This window comes from Cydia amplana, chromosome 16, assembly GCF_948474715.1.
Source record: "Cydia amplana chromosome 16, ilCydAmpl1.1, whole genome shotgun sequence".
Taxonomy (NCBI): Eukaryota; Metazoa; Arthropoda; class Insecta; order Lepidoptera; family Tortricidae; genus Cydia; species Cydia amplana.
In genome coordinates, this window is record NC_086084.1 from 6,539,273 (window position 1) to 6,562,064 (window position 22,792).

Here is a 22,792-nt window from a genome sequence, read left to right on the forward strand (position 1 = left end):
TTTTCTTTCCCTCTATAGTCATTATAAACACAGGTTACATTCACAAGTTTCTCGCACAAATTCCGACAATGCAACATAATTACCTGCCAACTATCCGACGCCGAACTTCTCAACATGCGGGGCTAAGATCGGCAGCTGCGCCGCCGTGGTGAGTCTCTTGTGGGCCGCTGAGCTCGTGAGGGATGGGAGGTCATGGGTTCAGTACTCCCGCATACATATTTTTAAAATTACCACTCTTTTTACCAATAACGACTTTTTTCTTTCCCTCTATAGTTATTATAAACACAGGTTACATTCACAAGTTTCTCGCACAAATTCCAACAATGCAACATAATTACCTCCCAACTAGCTAGGGTTGCCAGATCGTAAGGCGCTATTATCGGGAAAAAATATCAATTTTTCGGGATTTTGGGACTTAGGCCGGGAAAAAAAACATTCAAATTAAAGTAATTGTATTAAAAAAACAAAAGTTTACATTATTGGCACTACGTCAGCTGCTCTGTCCATTACGACTCGACGCGGGTCGCTCGCTCGCTCGACGACAGTTCGAAACTTGAAATTATTGTTTTATAACGTGAAGCTGTTTTTCGGGACAATTTTCACTTGGTCGGGAATCGGGAACGCATGCTAAAAATCGGGAGAATCCCGCCAAATCCCGACCATCTGGCAACCCTACAACTAGCCGACGCCGAACTTCTCAACATGCGGGGCTAAGATCGGCAGCTGCGCGGCCGTGGTGAGTCGCTTGTGCGCGGCCGAGCCGGTAAGCGCGGCCACGGTGACGCCGGCCTGATAGGCGGCGGGGAGCCGCACGTAGCGCGTGCGCGCGCCGCCCGCCGACCAGCCGCCGGCGCGCCACTCGCGTATCACGTTCACTACTTGACCTGAAATTAAGATTAAGGGTGGGTTGCACCAAACCATAGAGAAAAAAATACATAGAGTGCTCACTCCATACATCAGTTTTAGTACCAAAAAGACTATTAGCATCTAGCTTCGAGTAGCGGAACTATCAGTACCGCTAATTGACAATAGATGTCGCCACCGACCGGAAAGTCTTATGCTGTTGAGATAAGACTTTCCGGTCGGTGCTACATCTATTGTCAAGTAGCAGTACTGATAGTTCCGCTACTCGATGCTAGATGTAGACACTGAAATTAATAGTCTGAACTGATGTATGGAGTGAGCACTCTATGTATTTTTTTCTCTATGACCAAACCGTCAATCAGCGTTAAAACGTTCGCTAAATTATATTGAATGAGAATTTTCATAGTTCACTGTTGATTGCCGTTAATCAGTCCGTCAATCGTGGTTGGTGCAATTGGCCCTAAGACGTGGCCTTTTTAATCGATTCGGTGCGGATGGCACGACAGGCGTGTCATCAATGTTTTTAACGTGTGGCGTATGACACGATAGGCGTGCCATCATATTCTATGACGAATGGCACGACTGTCGTGTCATGAAATAATTGCTCGTCGCCACAGCCAAAAGTTTTCGAAAATGGAACACGCAACGAAACGGTTACAGTTTTATCACAGAATAGATTCTCACTGCCGCCGCCTAATAGACCCTGGATCAGGCCACAGAATAAATAATAGTACTAAGTACAGAAGACTCACTCTCTAATAAAACGCGTCTGTTACGATCAGCACAGATATGGCCGCTAGGTGGCGACAGCGCCACGCGCGGCTTATGGCTTTCCCCAAAATTGGTGTGGAACGGATGTACTTTTAGCTACCTGTAGCAAAGCGACGAAATCGCGGAGTGAGCCACGCCTGACCAGGCGCAAATTTCATCGGTCACCGCATCCCGGGCGATAACTCGTAAAGTGGTTTAGGGCGATGAGTAATGAACCCTCGTGAACGTCAGCTACCGCTTCGTTGGTGGGTTGAAGAACTGCAGCTATCCAAAATCAAAACAAAATAGTTATCGCATCCCGGTTGAAAAAAAAAAACAATAACTCACCTAATACGTTAAACGTGTTGAACCTCCTATCCGGCACAGCCATCAGCGGGGTAAGATCGGTGTCCGGGGTAAATCTGGACAGCACGTCCCTCGTCCTAACCAGCAGAACCGACGGCGACGTGAGTTTCGGCCACAGCGCGCACTCCCTCGTGCACTCTACGGGGTTGCTGAGGTAAATGCCGCGGGGCGAGACACCAAACACCATTTGATGGTGCCACGCATCGGGGATTTCACCTTCGCAGCCTACTTGCAGGTTCATTGTTAAAATTGGGACGGCCCCTGTAACAAAAAGGCAGAAAATATTAGCTGTGTCGGATGGATTAAATTTTACACCAATAATTTGTCAATTTCGAATGCGTTTTATATTGGAGAGGCGTGAGAACTCCACGATTAATAGTCATCTTATATCTTGCCGTTATTTTCTAAAGAATGAGCATATTATGTAACAATAGCAGTTACTTTAAGGCCACGTACACACACCTACACATTTTAAAAAACCAATGGAGCTGCGCAAAAACTAAGAGACTTGAGAATCTATTGCGCAGAACCGTCTGTAAAACAAAGTCGCTTTCCGCTGTTATGCTTAGATCTTTAAAACTACGCAACGGATTTTGATGCCGTTTTTTTTAATAGATAGATAGGCTGTCCCTGGTGATCCAGCGTGGCAATGCTGCGAGCATCATGGGCACCTTTGCGCCGGGAACGACTTGAAGCGTTGTCTTTTTTTTTTAATTTATAATTTTAATTTGTAATTTTAGATATAAATATTAAATTTGTTCTGAAACCTAAAATTAACAGATAACCATTATAGATAGATTGATTCAAGAGGAAGGTTTATGTATAATTTGTTAACCCGTGCGAAGCCGGGGCGGGTCGCTAGTCATCAATAAAAAATAGTTCAAAATGATCATAAGAATACTGACCTATTGATATCCAGTCCGCCAGCCAATGCGACAGGGACACCGCTCGCTCCGGATACATGGGGAAGAACCTGGCCGCCACCAGACCCTCGGAAGCTTTCTGGATCCCGTTCACGAGTTCGGTCGCCGTGCAACCGGCCACGGAACGCGATAACAGGTACCTGGTAACAATATGTTAACGTAATATTTATTTATTTATTTAAACTTTATTCCACAAAATATATACAATAATGTACAAATGGCGGACTTAATGCCAAATGGCATTCTCTACCAGTCAACCATAGGGCCAAACAGAGATACCTTCAATTGGTGCAGAGAGAGAAAATATATTGAGTGAGTTAAAAAAAAGCAAACTATACTTATAAATTACATAAATAAATAAAATATATATAAACTACCACATATTTATAAAATACATACTATAAATATAATAATGATGGATATTATTCGAACTCTTGCTTTAGCAAATGCTTACGTAACATCCGCTTGAAAGAAAACTTACTAGTAGCTTGTCTAATATTTAGAGGGAGTGAACTCCAAAGACGGCTAGCCTGGACGGCGAAAGAATGAGTCATGAAACCAGTACGGTGAGAAGGTATGGTCAGTTTGAGAATGCGGGAGGTAATATTGTCTTCGGTTACCGTGATCGTATCTCTATCTCTCTCTCTCTCTCTCGCTCTCTCTTCCTAGCTATCTATCCCACATGGCGGTGGGGTCAGCTTTCCTGCTTAACCTTCTCCACTTCGCCCTGTCCACGACATTGCCTCAAATAACTTGCACTCACTCATGTCCTTTTGCACTACATCCTTCCATCTTGTTTTGGGTTTAGCTACAGAATAAATAATAGTACTAGGTACAGAAGACTCACTCCCTAACAAAACGCGTCTGTTACGATGAGCACAGATATGGCCGCTAGGTGGCGACAGCACCACGCGCGGCTTATGGCTTTCCCCAAAATTGGGGTGGAACGGATGTACTTTTAGCTACCTGTAGCAAAGCGACGAAATCGCGGAGTGAGCCACGCCTGGTTTAGCCCGGGATCTTCGATCTGGGATGGAAAATTGTAGTGCCAAATTTCCTACGCAATCAGAAGGCCTTCCTTTTATGTGACCATACCATCGCAGCCTGCTCTCCTGCATTTTGTCTGCATTACATCGCGTATAATACATCCCAACATTGCTAACTCTTTACAGCGTTTACCTCGGGTTAATCTATCTCAAAGATAAGCTGACGGGGCGGAAATTTACCAGTGATGAGGATTTTTTAAGAGCTTGGAATCATGAGTGTGTTGTTTTTCCAGAAAAAATGATAAGTATTTTTGATGATTGGTTTTTACGCATGACTCGATGTTTTTACTGTGACGAAAATTACTTTGAACGATTGTATTTAATAACTAAAGTTTTCTTGCAATACTTATCTAGAATCCTATATACAAATAAAGTTTTTTTAAAGGTCTAAATTAGACAAATGATTGAAATAATGATTATCATTTACCTGGGTATTGGAGCTTTGTTAGCTCTCTGCCTCGTTCCAACAGCTGTATTGATTTTTTCAATGTTAACTGGAACGCCTAATGCAATCTGTAAACCAAATTGACGAAAAATCATTATAACATAAGTAATTTTCATAATAATTAATTAATTACCTATGCATGCCTACTGATATTTTACAGAATAAAGAAGTTTGCTTAATTGATTTTTATATAGTGCAAATCGCCACACTGTATTGTGAAGGTCAAAATAGTGACATAAAATTACATTTAATTCTATTTTTTTATGCAAAAATCCATGTTTTGTATGAAAAAGTTCAACTATTATTTCATAAATAAATTCTTCGTTTCTAATTTATATGAAGATGATACCAAACTTGACCCGACAGCTACAGAGGTAGAAATAGAACGCAAACTAGACACGTTTTAGGTGATTAGTACCCGCGATCCAGGGTATAAACGTGCCAAGCAGCATCGCCTGAGTCAAAAGTGCATATTCATTGCATGTACTTCAGTAATGGTAAGTCATGACAATATTAGACATAAAACTCACGAAAACATTAACAACGGCGGTGGCGCCGCACGCGCTGACGCCTATCTGCGTCACTTGGCGCTCGCACGCCTCCCGCTCGGACCATACCATGCTGGTAGGTGGTTCTGTTACTCCTAAGCTTGACGGACCTTCCCCAAACTGTAAATAAATTAATGAGTTTATCATCCAACCTTCAAGAGAAACTTTTATCCCACTTCCCAATTTGACCCAGTTCCGATGAAGCAGAAAATTTGCATGCATACATATTACATATGTAAGTTGGGGGACAATGCAATATTATGGTACCATCAAGCTGATCTGATGATGGACACAGGAGGTGGCCATAGGAACTCGTGATAAAACAACGCAACCTAATTGTATTTGGGTTTGTTAAAATTGTCTTAATGAGTATTAGTTGCCTGTGGAAAGAAAAGTACAGACAGTGATAAAAGCTAATAACAAAAGTGAATTTTTTACCAAAAACTTATTAAAGTGTAATAACATGATTTATATTATTACCGCCACAGCTCCTTCAGTCTCCTCATCCGAGCGATTCTTCTCCATCATCAGCTTCTTGGCCATGGTCATGTGGATCAGAGCCGTGGAGACATTGACAGGGTCCATCCCTGAGTCCTCGCCTTGGTTGATCTGATGAGCTAGGGGCGCCTCCTCTTCTTCCATTTTTTCGTCGTCTAGTAACAATGAAAAAAAAAGGGATTGTTTTTTTAATAATAATAATGCCTTCATTGGCCGTCCAGAGAGGGGTCGTTAGAGCTGTATGCTCCAGGGGTGGAAGTGAAATTTGCGTAAGCGCGAGTTGGCACAGTGGCTGTTTACAGCCACTGGGTAGAAAGCGGTGTACACCCCTCGACACCCCTGAGCCGCTCACACCGATGTTGCCCCTGGTCGTCTTTACGACGACAGTTTCAGGGGCCCATCTAGTCAGCGGCGAGTCACCACCTGCCTCGATAACGTGTGTTAGCATTGTTATGGCAGGTGTCCGGACTTCTTTACAATAGCCCAGTATCATTGTCCACCCAAACTTCAATCCATAGACTGATATACTGTTTACTTTTTCTACAATAGTCCCAATGCCTGCTGCGACCGGTTCATGAGTGTCTATTGTTGCACCTGTGAACGGGTTCCAGCAGGCGTTCTACATGACATCAAATCTCTCCAAGGGGCCTCTACGTGTTGGATCTATATCCCCACGCAAGCCTATCAAAAGACCGGGATTTATAGGCCCGTGATCCCAAAAAAGGAGATACAAATAATAATAATAATAATATTCTTTATTTCAGACCAGGTCCATAATTATACATTTAAATTAAATTTAAATTAAATTAAATTAAATGAGATTAAATTAGATTAAATTAAATTAAATTACATTAGATTAAATTAAGTTAGATTAAGTTAGATGTTAGGTTATTATAATATTTGGACATGTCCGGGGAAAAAATGCTATTTACGCCATATCTCCGGGTTTTTTTAATCTATGTCCGTGTTCGGGGAATTTAGAGTTGGCCCCCCTTCCCACAACAGACCCCAATGGAAAGAACCTAGAGAAGGCCTTTGCCAAGCGGCACACTGAGTTAAGAGGCATACTCTAACTCAGAATAAAAGGGCTTAGTAGATAGATAGATATAAATAAGAAAATGTAAGAAAAATGAGTATGTGTATGATAATGAATATGGTTATAAAATACTAGATTTAAAAATAACAATACACATGTCGCCTCTCCTGAAGTGCAAGCTCTCCTTAAGCATAGGTTTTTATGTAAGTATAATTCTATAATTATCTACTGTCAAATATAGAGGTTCATTAAGAGGTATTACATATGTGAAAGTACAAATGTGAGATATCTGGATGTTTGTTCCTCCATTGCCAAAAATTTCTAGTGTATATCAATCTTTAGTGTATATACACTACACACACTACACATATGTGTAGAACCTGAAAAAAGGACAGGATTTTTTATCCCTAAATTAATCTTCTAAGTACTGTAATGGTGCGGGGACAAATTAACAATACCTACATGGATGAAGTCACAGGTATAAACCAGTATTACTATATCATTTGTTTCAAATTAACGAATAACAATACCATATTTTAATTGATAGTGATATTGCTTTTGTCCTCATAGGCTATTAAATGGTATTAAATGACCCATACAGTCACTACTTAACTGCAACAAACTTATTGACCAATTAGTCACTGCACTCACAACACAGCATCATTATAATAAAATGTTTGTTATCAGTAGGTATATACCATTATCAATGTTTGAGGTCTCACTCAACTTTATGGAAATTATGGCCCAGAACTAAAATTAATTGAATTGCATGCATTTATCAAAATTAGTTATATGAAATGTTTAACACATGGTACATGTTTAAATCAACACTTAATTACCATGTATCTACAAGCTGTTCCGAAGTATTAAATCGTAAATCAGTAATTTTCCCTTATAAGTAAATCCTTCAATGTTTGAATAAAAAAAACAAGGTTGTGAGTTCAAGTTTACTTGACTTAACAGTCCTAATTATTCTAGTTGTTGTGCATGTTGCATAATTAAATATACTTACGATGTAATCTAGGTGTAATCAAGTCTCCATTTGTGAGATGCAGGCTGACCGGCAAAATACAGGGACCCCGTGCCATTGTTCTGCGAACTTTCAGCTGTTCTCCTTTGAAATTAACATGCGTAATGTAAGGGCCGAAGGTGTAGTTATTCCCTGAATCTTCTCTTACACTACTGTGTGCTGTAGGAATGCCTCGGCTAGTGGATGGCATGCTATAATGGTGGCTAGGAGGCTCCGGGCATTGTGATGTTGAACTAACTGGTCCACTAGGCTCAGGATTCCTTAATGGAACTAATTCTGGTGTAGGTTCCCTTAACGCAGGCTCATTCTCCTCAGGCATGTTCACGGCCACATCTAAATCAGCATCTGGTGTGGACTCATCACCTGTGTCCACTTCACAAGAGGGTCCAGGGTCAAAGTCCATTTCTAAAAAGTCCATATCGGGGCTTGAAGCTCTAGAAACATGTTCTCTAGCATTTGCTCCTGCAGGTTGCTGTTGGTACAATGGGGGTATGGGGAGGTGCCTGTCCAGGGGAAGACCCATGTCAAGACTGAAGAAGGAGCTAGGCAGGTCTGCCAAGTGCTCCCCACCTCTGTAAGTGTAGATACAGCCATCTTCAGAGCCTAAAGAGTAGTCATCATTACCAGTGTCACTTGAGCTGTCATCTGCATCTAAGTTAGGCCTGTTTAACTTCAAACTTGAAGGCCTCTTCCTATTTTCTCTCAGTCCTGCATTGTCAAAGAAATTATCACACACCCTGCTTGTGGCACTTGTTGAGGGGAAATTTAAATTGTAGGTGTTTCCGGCTTTTTCCTGGCACACCTTGTGTCTCTGGCAGGTCTGTAGCTCCTGGGTGCTGGGGATGCCATTATCTCGCGCAATGGTCTCAGCCTTGCTGCAGCCTGCAACCTCAAGGTAACTGTTGTTCACCCTGGCACCTACAGCCTGGCTGCTAGCTATGTTTTTATTACAACACTCTTCACTGTCGACAACGAGTCTCCCAGATGGTCCTGGCTCGCCGCTGCTCGAGCAGATCGAGCGCCTTGAATGGCTATCATTCGGTGGTACGCAGTTTGTGTCATTGGAAATGGAACCCGACGCAGGACGCACAGTATCACTATTCTCGTTCAAACCTCGCTGTTTTGATGTTCCTTTACAATTCCTACTTATATCATCGTCACTATTCAGTTTATAGGATTTTCTCACACAACCACCGTCTTCGATAGAATCCATGGCTACGATATCACGAAATTCGTCGGCATTGTAAACATTAATTAACTTTAAGGTTACCAAAAGCAAGTTGAGTAGAGATTAAACGCGTAGTAATTAATTTTACCTAAAACACTAACTATTGCTCATTTATGACGACAATCAATTAAAGTAACATTATAGAGGCATGAGAAGTATTACATTTCTGAATAATAACAAAAAACCCAAATTGACATTTAGTCCAACAGACTCGCCTTCAAAATAGTGTCGTTTTACACTGACTGAATGATCGAATCGAATGATTAATCGGAATAATCGGTTCAATGTCAGTTTTGTTCGCTATTGTGTAATTGGGCCCTTATATTTCAAGATTAACTACACATGCTTGTGGTTGTCATCGAAAAAAACGCCTCAACTTTCATTCACTCTTTCATTCCCTAAATCATTCATACATTCAGTCAGTTTTCAGTTTTTCCACAATGACAAGTTACTTCGACCAGCTGTGAAATATCTTAAAATTGCGTCTCAATTAATAACAATTGCGCTTTAAAACATTACCCGTCTTTGTTCTTATTCTGTATTTACTAAGATCTGAAGAATAAAAGTTCGAAATGGCATACGCTTACTTGTTCAAATACATCATCATTGGCGACACAGGTATTGATTTTATTTCCTGATATTATATCTACTATTTTTTTTTTGTTTTCGTGCCGTGTTATCTAGGACGTAAATAGGTCCGTCACAAGTTTGGATATAAGCTATAACGCCTGTTCATATAACTTGTTAAGTGTTTGTTATTGGTGTATGGGTTGTGTGGATGATTGTTATCTGATATTGCCTCTTGTTTTCCGCCCACGCTAGTTTCAGAACACTTAATATTCAGCGCATATCTTAAATTCGTTGTAGGTGATTATTATAGGGCAAACAGGCTAGAGTAGATCAGCTAAACCAGAAAAGTTTTCAAGTCAAGGACTTCCTTTGTTTGTTTTTCTGTTGAGTGTTTAGTTTTAGAAATGACACATTAATTATGTAATGTAAATAAGCGTCCAGAAATGTTTTAGGGTCCGTTTCACGCAATATCATATGTATTTACACTTGCTAAAGACAGAGACATGAAAATGATTAATATGATAAATTCATATCAACACATGTTGATACCATAACTCACATGCATCAAAACTTATTTAAAACGTTATCTACTTTATATAGGCCTTAAACATTTATTTAAACTCAATAATCATCTATCGGAGATGAAATAGGATCTGATATCTAGACGAGAACTTTGCAATTAAATTAATACCTACTTCAGTTACAGAATCTTTTTCAAGGAATTAAACAATTGTACTTTGGAGATTTAACCCATGAAAAAGATTATATTGTTCTTAGTCACAGTTCACCTATTACAATAAGCACATTCTATGTTTATTGATCTGTATGACTAATGTTTCCAGTATGAGTGTTCAATATTGAATTTAGTTTTGCATACACAATACTGAAGATTACCTTACATTGTTGTGTTCAATCACAGAATAGTAATACAAAATTCACACTCTAACAAAACCAATGTTTGAGCATAAAAGGTCATAAATAATGTTGTCCCTCTCAAGTGCATGATGCTGGTGATGCAGTCTATTTCTCTCTCACTATACTTTGTTTTTTTTAGCATTTGAAATAAGGTAAACAATCTTGATGTGTCTTTTAATTGAAAAACACATTTTAAAAATAAGTTATGGTAAATATGTAACAATTATGAATCTAATACGATCTTTTATAGTCTTCTGCTTTCATAAGTAATAGTTATTGATTTTTAAAAAATGTTTTTCAATTAAAAGACATGTCAAAATCGCTTACCTTCTTTCAAGTTCTTTCTAATGCTAAAAAAAACGAACTATAGTCTGTGCCTTTAATTTAATGACAGCTTGTAGATTCATGCTGAAATGTATAAATCAATGTGTGCTTTCGCAGAATAAATCCAATATAAAAACAAATTGCATTGGTTAATTCAGAAGATAGTGTACCTTTTGTAAATCAATGAAATTGTAATGCTACTACAATTATTTACGAATGTTTAGGTGTGGGCAAATCATGCCTGCTGCTACAGTTCACCGACAAGAGGTTCCAGCCGGTGCACGATCTCACCATCGGAGTGGAGTTCGGAGCCCGCATGATCACCATTGATGGCAAGCAGATCAAACTGCAAATTTGGGACACGGCTGGACAGGAAGCATTCAGGTATATACTATTTTCCACATTAAAAAAAGTACAAGTTTAAAAGTTTGTTGCAGTTAGCTATAGTTCGTTGTTTTTAGCATTAGAAAGAAGGTAAGCGATCTTGACATGTCTTTTAATTGAAAAACGCTTTTTAAAAATCAGTAACTATTACTTATGAAAGCAGGAATATAAATGATCGTATTAGATTCATAATTGTTACATATTTGCCGTGATTTATTTTTAAAACGTGTTTTTCAATTAAAAGACACATCAAGATTGTTTACCTTTTTTCTAATGCTAAAAAAAACGAACTATAGTGTGGATTTAAATGTTTGGTAGTATTTTATTTATTTAGTATTGTATGTTGTTGTGTTTATTTATGTATATTGTTGTATTTATAATAAAATAAATGTATTTTATTAATGAAATGCATATATACTGGGCGTAATTATTCAGGTCTTTATACCAAAAAAAAACACTTTCTTCATTAGTAAAATATAAGGCACCAACCATAAATAACTAGTTCAAATAACATTTTTAGTAACAAACAAACTGCATGTGTAACCAACTTAATTGTTTTGGCTACCTACTAACTACTTATTGAGAAAACAAAACAAAGATAAGAATGTTTAGTGGTGGTATATTGATAGAGCAATGACTTAGATTAGGAAGTGTTCACCTAAAGTTTATAAATATAACAATGTGTCAATGTAAAAGGTTAACACTTGATTAGTAAAGGCTTGTTGTATGAAATCCACATTCTGTATCCATTGTTTGTGATTGAGGTTGCTATTTGGTCTGTTAACCTTGTTTTCGATCCAAATAGTTCATGCTTTAGTAGTTTAAGGTCATTTCACATTGATAATCTTGTGTAATGTAATGTAACAGGTATTTTATCAGGTAAAAATACATTTGAATGTGAGTGACCTCAGTTTTTATTTATTTTGTGATATGTTAATAATTGTAATTACATTATAAATTATAGACTTCCTTTGCTGAAGTGTGTTTAAAAGAATTTCATGCATGACTGAAAGACCAGCCTTCAGTATGTTGTCTCAAGCCATTTTTTGTACGAATGTGGGGAAGTGAGTTATACAAGAGTGGATTGAAATATTCAAAAGTGTCATTTTATGGAAATTGTTAACTATTTAAACAAAAGTCACTAGTAAATTCATCATTCAGAGACAATTTCAATATGGCGGTTTGTTTACATTTTTAGCAAGGTCCATAGAATGACACTTTAGCTAAGAAGATTGATTTTATAAATGCAAATATAAAATTGGTCTACATCCTATTGGTGTACGTAAGGTATGGTTGTTTAGCTAGCTGGCAGTGAGCCTATCTAAAAGGCTGACGATCTTGGGTTCGAATCTCTATAAGTGGGTACTTATTACCTACTGTTACGTGTACGACTTTTATCCACCAAATGGGGTTGACCGGTCGAAGTATTTAGCAGATGGCGCCATCATAACGTGCCCTGTCAGTCCCTGTAATTGTGCCAAAATTTTGTTTTTTTAATGCCCTGGATGCCAGCCCTTTAAGCCAAATCTCATAGAAAAGGGGCAAGCTATGATGGCGCCATCTATGACAGATAATGGGGTTGCATTATATGCGATAATACGAAACAAATTGCAGGTCGATCACCCGGTCATACTACCGCGGCGCGGCGGGAGCGCTCCTCGTGTACGACATCACGCGGCGGGACACGTTCAACCACCTCACCACGTGGCTAGAGGACGCGCGCCAGCACTCTAACTCCAACATGGTCATTATGTTAATCGGCAACAAGAGGTAACTGTCACTTCCCGGCCACTATACCAGTTGCAGGTCGATCACCCGGTCATACTACCGCGGGGCGGCGGGAGCGCTCCTCGTGTACGACATCACGCGGCGGGACACGTTCAACCACCTCACCACGTGGCTTGAGGACGCGCGCCAGCACTCCAACTCCAACATGGTCATAATGTTAATCGGCAACAAGAGGTAACTGTCACTACCCTACCCGGCCACTATACCAATTATCATCATATCAGCCTTTTATCGCCCACTGCTGAGCATATGCCTCTACGAGTACGCCACTTATCCCGGTCCTGAGCCAAACTCATCCAAAAGTGACCCGTAATCTTCCGAATATCGTCCACCCAACGAGCCAACGGACGCCAGGCACTCCTTTCGGGCGATTGTGCACTACAATGAATTTTACTGTCCGGCAGTCCGAGTTTTCATGGTCCGATATGGCATGAAAAAAACGGATGATTGGCTTGTGCACTTGTCCGTCTTTTTACTCGCAGGTGCGGCGCAGTGTCATGAAAAAAACGGATGATTGGCTTGTGCACTTGTCCGTCTTTTTACTAAAAGAGAGGCCCGCCCCCGCTCGGCCAAGTCATGAATTATACTAATTCCAGACGCAGTGCACAAGCATAAACACGTTTTTCATGGCTGTCATCTCGGACCGGAAAAAAACTGTCCGGAATGGGGAAAAGTAAAATGTTGGACGGTAAAATTACGTCTAGTGCACAAGCTACTATATGTATACATTTAATGGCGTGCCATATCGGACCGTAAAAACTCGGACTGCCGGACAGTAAAATTCATTGTAGTGCACAATCGCCCTTCGTCTGAAAGCGGCCACCACTTCGTTAACATTTTGGCCCACCTGCCAATTATAGTATCTAATTTGTCAATATTTTCTCAAGAATTGGAAAAAAAATAGTAATAGATAAATGGCTGAAAAAAATCAAATAAATGAGGTCTATGATAACGTGTTAATTTTAGGTAAGTATAACAGGTTTAAAATACATAATTGCTAATTGATGAATTATACCTCTAACAAAGAGCGTGTCTAGACTGTCACGGTCGTTTTTAAAACATAAATAATATTTATTTACAAGGACAAAATTAGCCTTTTCAAGACTCGAATCAGAAGACCATATTTGCAACTGCACATTTTGTAGGTATATGTATAGTCTGGCCATTTCCGTCAGTGAAAAAGGCGGCAAATTTCAAAATATTGGCGCGAATTGTTGTTCACCAATTGAAAAATTGAATATCGAGTCTTTATCTGCTGAAAAAATTGGCTTTCCACATTCATTGCCAACCAGCCAAACAAGACATGCGCACCAGGCCACAAAAATTTCGTCATATAAAGCTGTAGTACCACGATCCCGACTATCGGGTCGTCCGGCCTGGGAACGAAATCATAAACCCGATAGTCGGGTTTTCGGCACTGAATGTATTAAGTCCTCCATCCATCTAAAAATAACCTAATTTCCATGCAACTGGCTGATATAAATAAATAAATAAAATAAATAAATATTGGGGGACATCTTACACAGATCAACCTAGCTCCAAACTAAGCAAAGCTTGTACTATGGGCACTAGGCGACGATATACTTATATAGATTAATACATCTGGGGGCACGGCCGTGCCCCCGCCAAGACGAGATACTTATATACATAGAAAACATCCATGACTCCGGAACAAATATTAGTGTTCATCACACAAATGCCCTTACCGGGATTCGAACCCAGGACCATCGGCTTAGCAGGCATATGATTATTATCGGCTTTAGGATATGATTTCAAACTTTATTTTCTTGTAAACAGTGATCTAGAGTCGAGGCGTGAGGTGAAGAAGGAGGAAGGCGAAGCGTTCGCCCGCGAGCACGGCCTCGTCTTCATGGAGACCTCGGCGAAAACGGCCGCCAACGTGGAGGAGGCGTTCATCAACACCGCTAAAGAGATCTACGAGAAGATACAGGAGGGAGTCTTCGACATTAACAATGAGGTTAGTTCGTTTTTAGGGTTCCGTACCCAAAGGGTAAAAACGGGACCCTATTACTAAGACTCCACTGTCCGTCCGTCTGTCTGTCTGTCACCAGGGTGTAACTCATGAACTGTGTTAGTTAGGCAGTTGAAATTTTCACAGATGATGTATTTCTGTTGCCGCTATAACAAATACTAAAAACAGAATAAAATAAAGATTTAAGTGGGGCTCCCATACAACAAACGTGATTTTTGACCGAAGTTAAGCAACGTCGGGCGGGGTCAGTACTTGGATAGGTGACCGTTTTTTTGCTTGTTTTGCTCTATTTTTTGTTGAGGGTGCGGAACCCTCTGTGCGCGAGTCCAACTCGCACTTGGCCGGTTTTTCTTACACACTAGAAGATGTATGCATGTGGATGGATCAACTATTTTTTGTTGTTATTCTGTCCTGTCAGCCAAGAGACAAAAGTAGCATAGTTTGTTAGAATACATTGTACACCACCTTCTCACACGCTTGGTAGACGACCCTCAATGGGTTTATAAGTGTCACAAAAAAGCGTATTTGGTGAATTTAAATGCATAATAATCAGGTTTTAAAGAGTGACCCAGGACAACGTAACCATGGCAACGAGTGACAAGAAAAAGTTGATTCACCCATGTATAGTCGCCGAATTTCGAAGATCCCGCAGCTGTTTTTAGGTTTCAGGTTTGGATCGAGAGTTGTAGTAGGTGGCGATCACAATAGATCAGCAATGGTCGCAGTGATACATAGGCTATGGAGCCTTATATAGCCCCTAACAAGAATTATAAGAATAGTCGCCGAAAGAAGTAGTACAGAGGGGGGGGTTGTTCAATAAAATCTAAACGCAACGATGATATAAAGAGTATTATACCTTTTCTCAAAAATGGACGGCAAAGTCGACGTTGCCGGTTAAAAAATAGGTCGCGAAGTGCGTAGTTTATGGTCATTCAAAAAATTAAAAAGTTAAAAACATTGCAGTCTCGATTTTGGGACTGCAATGTCGCATACAAATTCCATTATTTAACGAGTTCCAAACTTTTTAAAACTTCAAATGGCCATATCAAATGAAGGCATAGGTCCCTTAAACAGCCAAACAGATGATCAGCACTTATTATTATAAAGCCTATAACAGACTATCGCACCGCACCGCGACCTTGGAACGTCGCACCCATAAGTGAGAGCGAGAAACAGATATCTCTTTCTCGCTCTCACTTATGGGTGCGACGCTCCAAGGTCGCGGTGCGGTGCGATAGTCTGTTACAGGCTTAATGTTGGTACCGCGACTATTTAGGTGTCTCAAATAGGTTGGCGTATTTTCAGGAGAAAAATACACTTCTTTTTTTTTTAAAGGCGGCAAGCTAATTTTTTTAATGGTTGTATTTTTTTCTGTGAAAATTAATGGAAAATTAGAACGTTGCTTCTGTAAGTTCTGTAAAATATTTCTATTTCTTGCACCATTTTTGAGAAAAGCACTATATATGACTCGGCTGGAAGGCTACTTGCTGGCTTCGGATTCAATTAAACGGACTCCCAAGGTCGTCCGTTTAAAACGAATCCTCAGCATGCAAGTAGCTACTTCCGAACCTCGACAATAATGTACTAATGTTACACCCTTAATTTCCAATCCATATATATCGCTTGTCGCATGTCGAACAGCTGCTTATCTTTATCGTCTTGCAGTATCGATGAAGAGATAACGTGAAAGCGTATTTCGCGCGCTCACACATCGGCCCATTAGCTCAGTTGGTTAGAGCGTCGTGCTAATAACGCGAAGGTCGCGGGTTCGATCCCCTCATGGGCCACTGTTCTTTTTGTTTTTTTTTTTTTTTTCATTTTTACAAAGATAAAAGAATAGGTATCAAGTAATCCACGCGGTTTTTTTAATTTTATAAATGTACTATTGCTAATAAAAGGATTTTTTCTAACATTTTCTTTATTTTGACTTTGGATTTTGTTATAGCCATGCAAAGTATTGGATGTTTGCGCCACAGTGGTGCTTGCTTGGTGGTTATGGGGTACATACTTAGTTGTTTTAAAGTTGACAGAAGTCCACACTCCACCTAATATGTGCCGTTTTGAACCATTAGGGTACTTATTGTCGGTTGTCAATAAGGTGCTATTTCCATAAAGCTTCAATTTGAAATCAACCTTATCCACAACCGAAAATGTGGTTCCTTTAACCTTTTCAACGCCATGTCAAACACAAAAGCTGTCACGCTGACGCCACGTCACCGAAGTGTCAAAACTGAAATTGAACTTTATGCATATGCACGTAGGTCTATGTTGCTGTGTGTGAATCGGTCTTTGGCGTTGAGCCTACGGTGCGGATATATTGGTCATTGGCGTCCAAAAGGTTAATTGAAATCGTCACATATGATGTAAGAGCCCGATGGCCGATCCATATGAATAAATAAAATAAATAAATGAGTATTATAGGATATTCTTACACAGATTGAATAAGTCCCACAGTAAGCTCAAGAAGGCTTGTGTTGTGGGTACTTAGATAACGATATATAATATACAAATACATAGAAAACACCCAAGACTCAGGAAGAAATATCTGTGCTTATCACACAAATAGGTAAATGCCCTTACCGGGATTCGAACCGGGGATCGCGGCTTCACAGGCAGGTCACTTTGTTTAATTATTGTTAAGCGTAACAGCTAAGACATAATAGGTACCTTTTTACGGTGGTTTTGTTTGTTAAAATCGCGGTCGGGTTAAAGTTTTGAAACATTTTACTAAGGTTCCAATGACATAAATAAGATTCTTTTATTGAATCTGAAACACCTACTGACACGACATAAATTTATTAATTTCCGCTACCGAAAGCTTGTCTGGAAGAGATCGCTTTTTAGCGATAAGACTGCCTGTTGTTTAACCTCTTTTATAACCTGATATTTTTAGTTTTTGACACCGAATATGACAGCATTCCGACTGACAAAGGTTTAAAAAATTAAACGGCTTTATTATGCAGCGGACCTTACTGGATACTGGATGTACCAATTTTTTTTTGGAGAAACGTATTTTAGAACGGCTCAAGAGTAAGTGTATCTTTCCCAGGCGAACGGCATCAAGATCGGCCCCCAGCACTCGGGCGGCGGCGCGGCGGGCGGCGCGGGCGCGGGCGCGGGCGGCGCGGCGCCGGGCGGCTGCTGTTAGGCGCGCGCCTGCACACACTGAGGCGAGCTCGAGGTGGCACATCTCACTGAGGTATGTGTACTCTGGCGTATACGCTGCTGTCTCCCTGCTCATTTACGTCACAGTTTAGATCGGCCCCCAGCACTCGGGCGGCGGCGCGGCGGGCGGCGCGGGCGCGGGCGGCGCGGCGCCGGGCGGCTGCTGTTAGGCGCGCGCCTGCACACACTGAGGCGAGCTCGAGGTGGCACATCTCACTGAGGTACGTGCACTCTGGCGTACACGCAGTACACGCCCTGCTGTTTCACTGCTCATTAACGTCAGTTTAGTGAGCGAAAAGGCGGGGACGACATGTGTGTACATATTTTTGGCACTTTGTCCATATAGATATTTAATTCCTTGACGTCGTATTAGCACCGTTGCCCCGTCCCATCTGAGTCACACCATCAGTGCTGCTGGTTAAACTGCGGGGTATGCAGCTAAACAGAAGCATACGAAGTACTCTGCCTTGGAACCAATGAATGATTTGATAACCCATCAAGGGGTGCTAAGTGTAAGGCCTGAGTAGACGCTCGAAGCGGAGCGTTCGGCGAGGCGTGCAGCGTGGCGTCGGGCTCACAAGTGATTTGAGCAGCGTGCACTAAGGCCGCTCCTATACGCTTGCATTTGTTTAACATAACGCCGCACGCCCCGCCCCGCTGCACGCCCAACTCTAGCGTCCACTCAGGCCTTACACTAAGGAGTTGGTGTGGGAATTGATTCGGCGACAACAGAGATAGGGATTGCGATCCGGAGATCGTACCTGGTCCAGCAGATCTCCATAGCAATTCAATGTGGCAACGCTGCCAGTGTCATGAGGACGTTTGGGCCGGCTACGGTCCGGGGTGGCACCATAGCCTAATAGTTTAATTTAGGTACTAGTGGTTAAGATTGCCAAAGCCAATTGCGGATTACATCATTTGTAAGTAGAAGTTTTTTGTCCACTGGACGAAGCCTGCGGTGCTGATCACGAACTTTGCATGTACTTTCTATATACTACTTTATATTGCTTACCTGAATAAATGAAATATTTTATTCCTTGACTACTAATACTGCATAAACCACGGCGCGGACGCAGCGGACTAAAACGAAATTAGTATGTTTATTCCTAGGAATAAAATAAGTCATACAATTCCATTTTTGTCCACTGCGCGTGCCGGGGCGCCGCGCACCATCGCTGAAGTAGGTACTCTTCATCCCTCGGCTACAATGTACTTACTCATTCTAACCACCCAAGGCCCAAGGTCCTACTTATAGTACCTATTCAGTTCGATGTAATTTAAACCATGTTCAATTGGAACAGAGACGCTTTTGCTTTGTTTCGTTCAATTTTCAAACAAGGCACAATCATATTAACTCACATTTATAGACGGGTCTAACGCGAAATTTGTTCACATACCTTTATTTACCGACGTTTCGACACAGGTTTCACTGGTCATGGTCGCGGCTAACTGATCCATACCTCGCAACCGAGCCAGCAAATCTGTAGCAGTTGTACGTCAGGGTTATCAGTGTTATCACTACTACGTAGGTAGTACCTACGTACAAACTAAAGTACAAAAAATATTTTTTCTTTGTTTTCAAACACACCAATATTTTCAAGCAATGAAAATTTCATGTTAATATTTGAAAGAAATGCGAAAAAAACGTAATTTTATAAACAAAATAACAGAAACATTGAAACGCATCTAATATTGACATTGACCTGTTTATTTATTTTATTTGACAGTAAATTAAACCGGGTTACATCGGAAGAGGGTCAACAACCTTCTCGATCAATTTTACTAATCTTACATACAATAAAGTTAAAGCAAAATGGTTCATCATAATCGCCAACCCTGACACAGAACTGTCATATGCTACGGTTTTGCTAGCTCCGTTGCGGGGTATGCAGTGATGTCCCAGCAAAATGTCAAAACAGAGATTTGTGCACCTGCTGGGACATCAGTTAGCCGCGACCATGACCAGTGAAACCTGTGTCGAAACGTCGGTAAATATAGGTATGTGAATAAATTTCGCGTTAGACCCGTCTATAAATGTGAGTTAATATGTGTTCAAAATGAGAAAGTTTTAAATATTATAAGGCACAATCAACTCTATATCCTACAATTTAGGTTCAAATTTCAGTGGCAAATTTTGGATGTTTCGTATGTATGGCTGGGCCTTAGGAGGCTATTATCTTTTCTTTGAAACATGGAGCGAGCGGCGGCTACTGTTAGATGTGCCAATTAGGGTGTACGCCTCGACCAATGTTTCATGACAATGAACATTCTACAGTCAAACATCTATTACAAGCCTAACAGTGACACCTAACTTTTACCTGACAATTTGTAATCCTCATCAAGAATTTCTGATGAAACATTAACAATCTGATGATATGTTAAATGGTCGTAGTAAAAATCTGTTTATTTATTTGACGTGACATTAACATGTCATGTGTGAATTTAACAATTGATTCCTTTTTTTTTGTTTGCAGGAATGGCGCAGCTGTGTGCAACGAACATTGGTACGAAATTTACTGCAGGACAGATCAACTATTTAGATTTTTTTGAATGCTGCAAATTCGCTTGCATCTGGACACTCACTTTAAAAATTGTAGCATGCCGCTCGGGCACTTATTATAATACTTAATAGTACATATTAAACAGTGGAATGAAAATGACTTAACATTCAGATGGTTTACGTTGAAATCTCGGGGGTGCTAACTTTAACTAATTATAGTATTTGTTAGGGCTAAAATCTGCTTTCCATACTAGTTAGGCTTTTGTTTGTATGGACGTCGAGATTTTTCGTAAGTAGCTCTTATAATAAAGATAATTTTTCCCAAGTATGAACTTCCTATGTAACATATATTTGACTTAGGAATTTAAACTACTTATTCAATACATGTGTATAGAAAAATAAGAGGTGCTTCCAAAAAACAACGTTCAACCGAAAACTACCAAACATGTATGGAACACAGATTATAGACTTTGCAAGACTATTTGACTATAACCACTTCATTAGCATTACGGGTTTCGATAATAGTTATAACTACTTGGCGATACAAAAGGTTGACTCGATTTATAGAAATAATTAGTACTGGATAATTAAAGTCTCAAATTAGCCCGTCTCTCCTATCTGGTCTCATAGTGGTCGTAAGTCATTTTTACTAGATACATAAACGTTTAACCACTTTGACCAGATAGCGAGTAACTGGCCTTAATACTTAGTAATCGTAAGATTTACAAGTTACAGTACGAGTCAAGTATGTACTCGACGATTATATGTATAAGGGCATTCTTAGTGTAAGGCCTGAGTGGACGCTCGTGTTGGGCGTGCAGCGGGGCGGGGCGTGCGGCGTGCATGTTAAACAAATGCAAGCGTATAGGAGCGGCCTTAGTGCACGCTGCTTCAAATCACTTGTGAGCCCGACGCCACGCTGCACGCCCCGCCGAACGCTCCGCTTCGAGCGTCCACTCAGGCCTTACATTTAGAAAAAAGTAGGAATGCGTTTTTCTGAAAATGTTCAACTTTTGTTTGTATTTCTAATTTCTCAGTCAGTATTGCATATCCCTATCCCCCAATTTGGCAAGCTACGAATATTTATGGACCACATATACGAATGTTATTAGTTGTGATTTTATATGTTATATGTCCAATGTTAGACTCTCATAAGGGAATGAAGCTAGATGTATTTTGTGTATTTTATTTTTGAAGTTTCACATTACATACATCGCATTTATGTACCAAAAACCTATCCTTAAACCGACTTTCCTTACGATTTTTTTTTATTCGAATTTCATCTAATTTGTTGTGATAAACATAGTATTTTATTTACATAACAACAAATTTAATTTTATATGGATGTAAAAATCATAGTTAATTCTGTATATTTAAAATTTATTTGGGCAGGTCTATTTATTAAACGGAGAGTTAAATGAAATATATATTCATGTGTTTCAATGTGTAATTAAGCATTTTGTACAATAGGTAAATAATCTTTTGTTAGCTATGTGTAATGTGTATATTGATTTAGAATCTGGTGTGACTAAATTTACATAATCTTTTACATGCCTTGCTTTGAATTATTCCCAAATTTGATACACAGTTTAAATATTTGATATAAAATAAAATAAATTTTAACATCTTCCTAAGAATCATCGAGTGGTAATAAAAATGAAATCAAATGAGAGGACTGCTTGCAAGGTAAGAAAGACATGATTACATAATAGGTTATTTTAAGTTTAGCACATTGTAATGATGTAATATTTTGTAAGGTTACAATATGCGAAAACACATTTGTAAGGTGTAATTCATGAGAGTAAATGTTAAAAAACATAACGTTGGTTTTTTTATTATGTTTAAATCTACACATTTACATGATTTGAGAAAAAACAGTTCTTCAAAGGCCTTCCCTGCTAAACAACTGGGTTCCCCTCATCTGGCATAATATTGTTTGTCAGAAATATATTTCGCATAACATGTATCGCAGAAACACTTTTAGTCGAATGATAATTTCGCATAACTATTACTTGGCATTACTATTTACTACGCATACAATACATTTTGCAGCATATCATTAAGCAGAAGATTATTGTTGCAGACTTTCATTTAGCATAATTTTATGTACCATAACCATCCTGCAGCATACTCTTAGTATGGCATAATGATTTTTTTCAGCTAGCAGAAAAGTGGGTTAAGTAAAAACTGTGACCCCAACAAAATTGGACGTGTGCCAGAAAAGAAGGTTAGGTTATGTTAGAATTGAGACCTCCTACAAAAACGAATGGCTGTCAGAAAAATAGGTTAGGTTAGGTTAGAGCTGCGACCTCCTACAAAAACGAATGGCTGTCAGAAAAATAGGTTAGGTTAGGTTAGAGCTGCAACCTCCTACTAAAACGAACGGCTACCAGAAAAGTAAGATCAACTGCCATCAAAA

General features: G+C 39.8%; 2 protein-coding genes, 1 long non-coding RNA gene and 1 other non-coding gene across 4 annotated transcripts; 3 read left to right on the forward strand and 1 right to left on the reverse strand.

The window, feature by feature from the left end:
- Positions 1–678: 678 nt before the first annotated feature.
- LOC134655343 (uncharacterized) lies at positions 679–9,015 on the reverse strand. The gene is made up of 7 exons (XM_063510794.1): positions 7,489–9,015; positions 5,423–5,595; positions 4,925–5,062; positions 4,377–4,462; positions 2,886–3,043; positions 1,963–2,241; positions 679–884 (listed from the first exon to the last, which is right to left on the reverse strand). Exons 1-7 carry the CDS (start codon positions 8,717–8,719, stop codon positions 679–681), a joined length of 2,271 nt encoding a protein of 756 aa, XP_063366864.1. The 5' UTR covers positions 8,720–9,015.
- Positions 9,016–9,160: 145 nt separating this feature from the next.
- Positions 9,161–17,891, forward strand: LOC134655478 (ras-related protein Rab-2A). The gene is made up of 5 exons (XM_063510941.1): positions 9,161–9,352; positions 10,768–10,927; positions 12,542–12,697; positions 14,513–14,693; positions 17,758–17,891. The coding sequence occupies exons 1-5, from the start codon at positions 9,307–9,309 to the stop codon at positions 17,854–17,856; spliced, it is 642 nt and encodes a 213-aa protein (XP_063367011.1). The 5' UTR covers positions 9,161–9,306; the 3' UTR covers positions 17,857–17,891.
- On the forward strand, positions 16,422–16,495 carry Trnai-aau (transfer RNA isoleucine (anticodon AAU)). Its single transcript has one exon. It is a non-coding gene; the product is annotated as a tRNA-Ile (tRNA).
- Positions 17,892–17,969: 78 nt separating the features above from the next.
- LOC134655164 (uncharacterized) lies at positions 17,970–20,524 on the forward strand. Its single transcript, XR_010097414.1, has 2 exons — positions 17,970–18,094; positions 20,348–20,524. It is a non-coding gene; the product is annotated as an uncharacterized LOC134655164 (long non-coding RNA).
- The last annotated feature ends 2,268 nt before the right edge of the window (positions 20,525–22,792 follow it).

Excerpts from the sequence above, each read along its gene's own strand:
- LOC134655343 (XM_063510794.1), bottom strand. The coding sequence starts at position 8,719 with ATGGATTCTATCGAAGACGGTGGTTGTGTGAGAAAATCCTATAAACTG. Across the intron at positions 5,063-5,422 it reads AGACTGAAGGAGCTGTGGCG|TTTGGGGAAGGTCCGTCAAG; the intron begins GTAATAATATAA and ends ATTTATTTACAG. Across the intron at positions 4,463-4,924 it reads CCGCCGTTGTTAATGTTTTC|ATTGCATTAGGCGTTCCAGT; the intron begins GTGAGTTTTATG and ends TTTGGTTTACAG.
- LOC134655478 (XM_063510941.1), top strand. The coding sequence starts at position 9,307 with ATGGCATACGCTTACTTGTTCAAATACATCATCATTGGCGACACAG. Across the intron at positions 9,353-10,767 it reads CATCATCATTGGCGACACAG|GTGTGGGCAAATCATGCCTG; the intron begins GTATTGATTTTA and ends ACGAATGTTTAG. Across the intron at positions 12,698-14,512 it reads ATGTTAATCGGCAACAAGAG|TGATCTAGAGTCGAGGCGTG; the intron begins GTAACTGTCACT and ends TCTTGTAAACAG.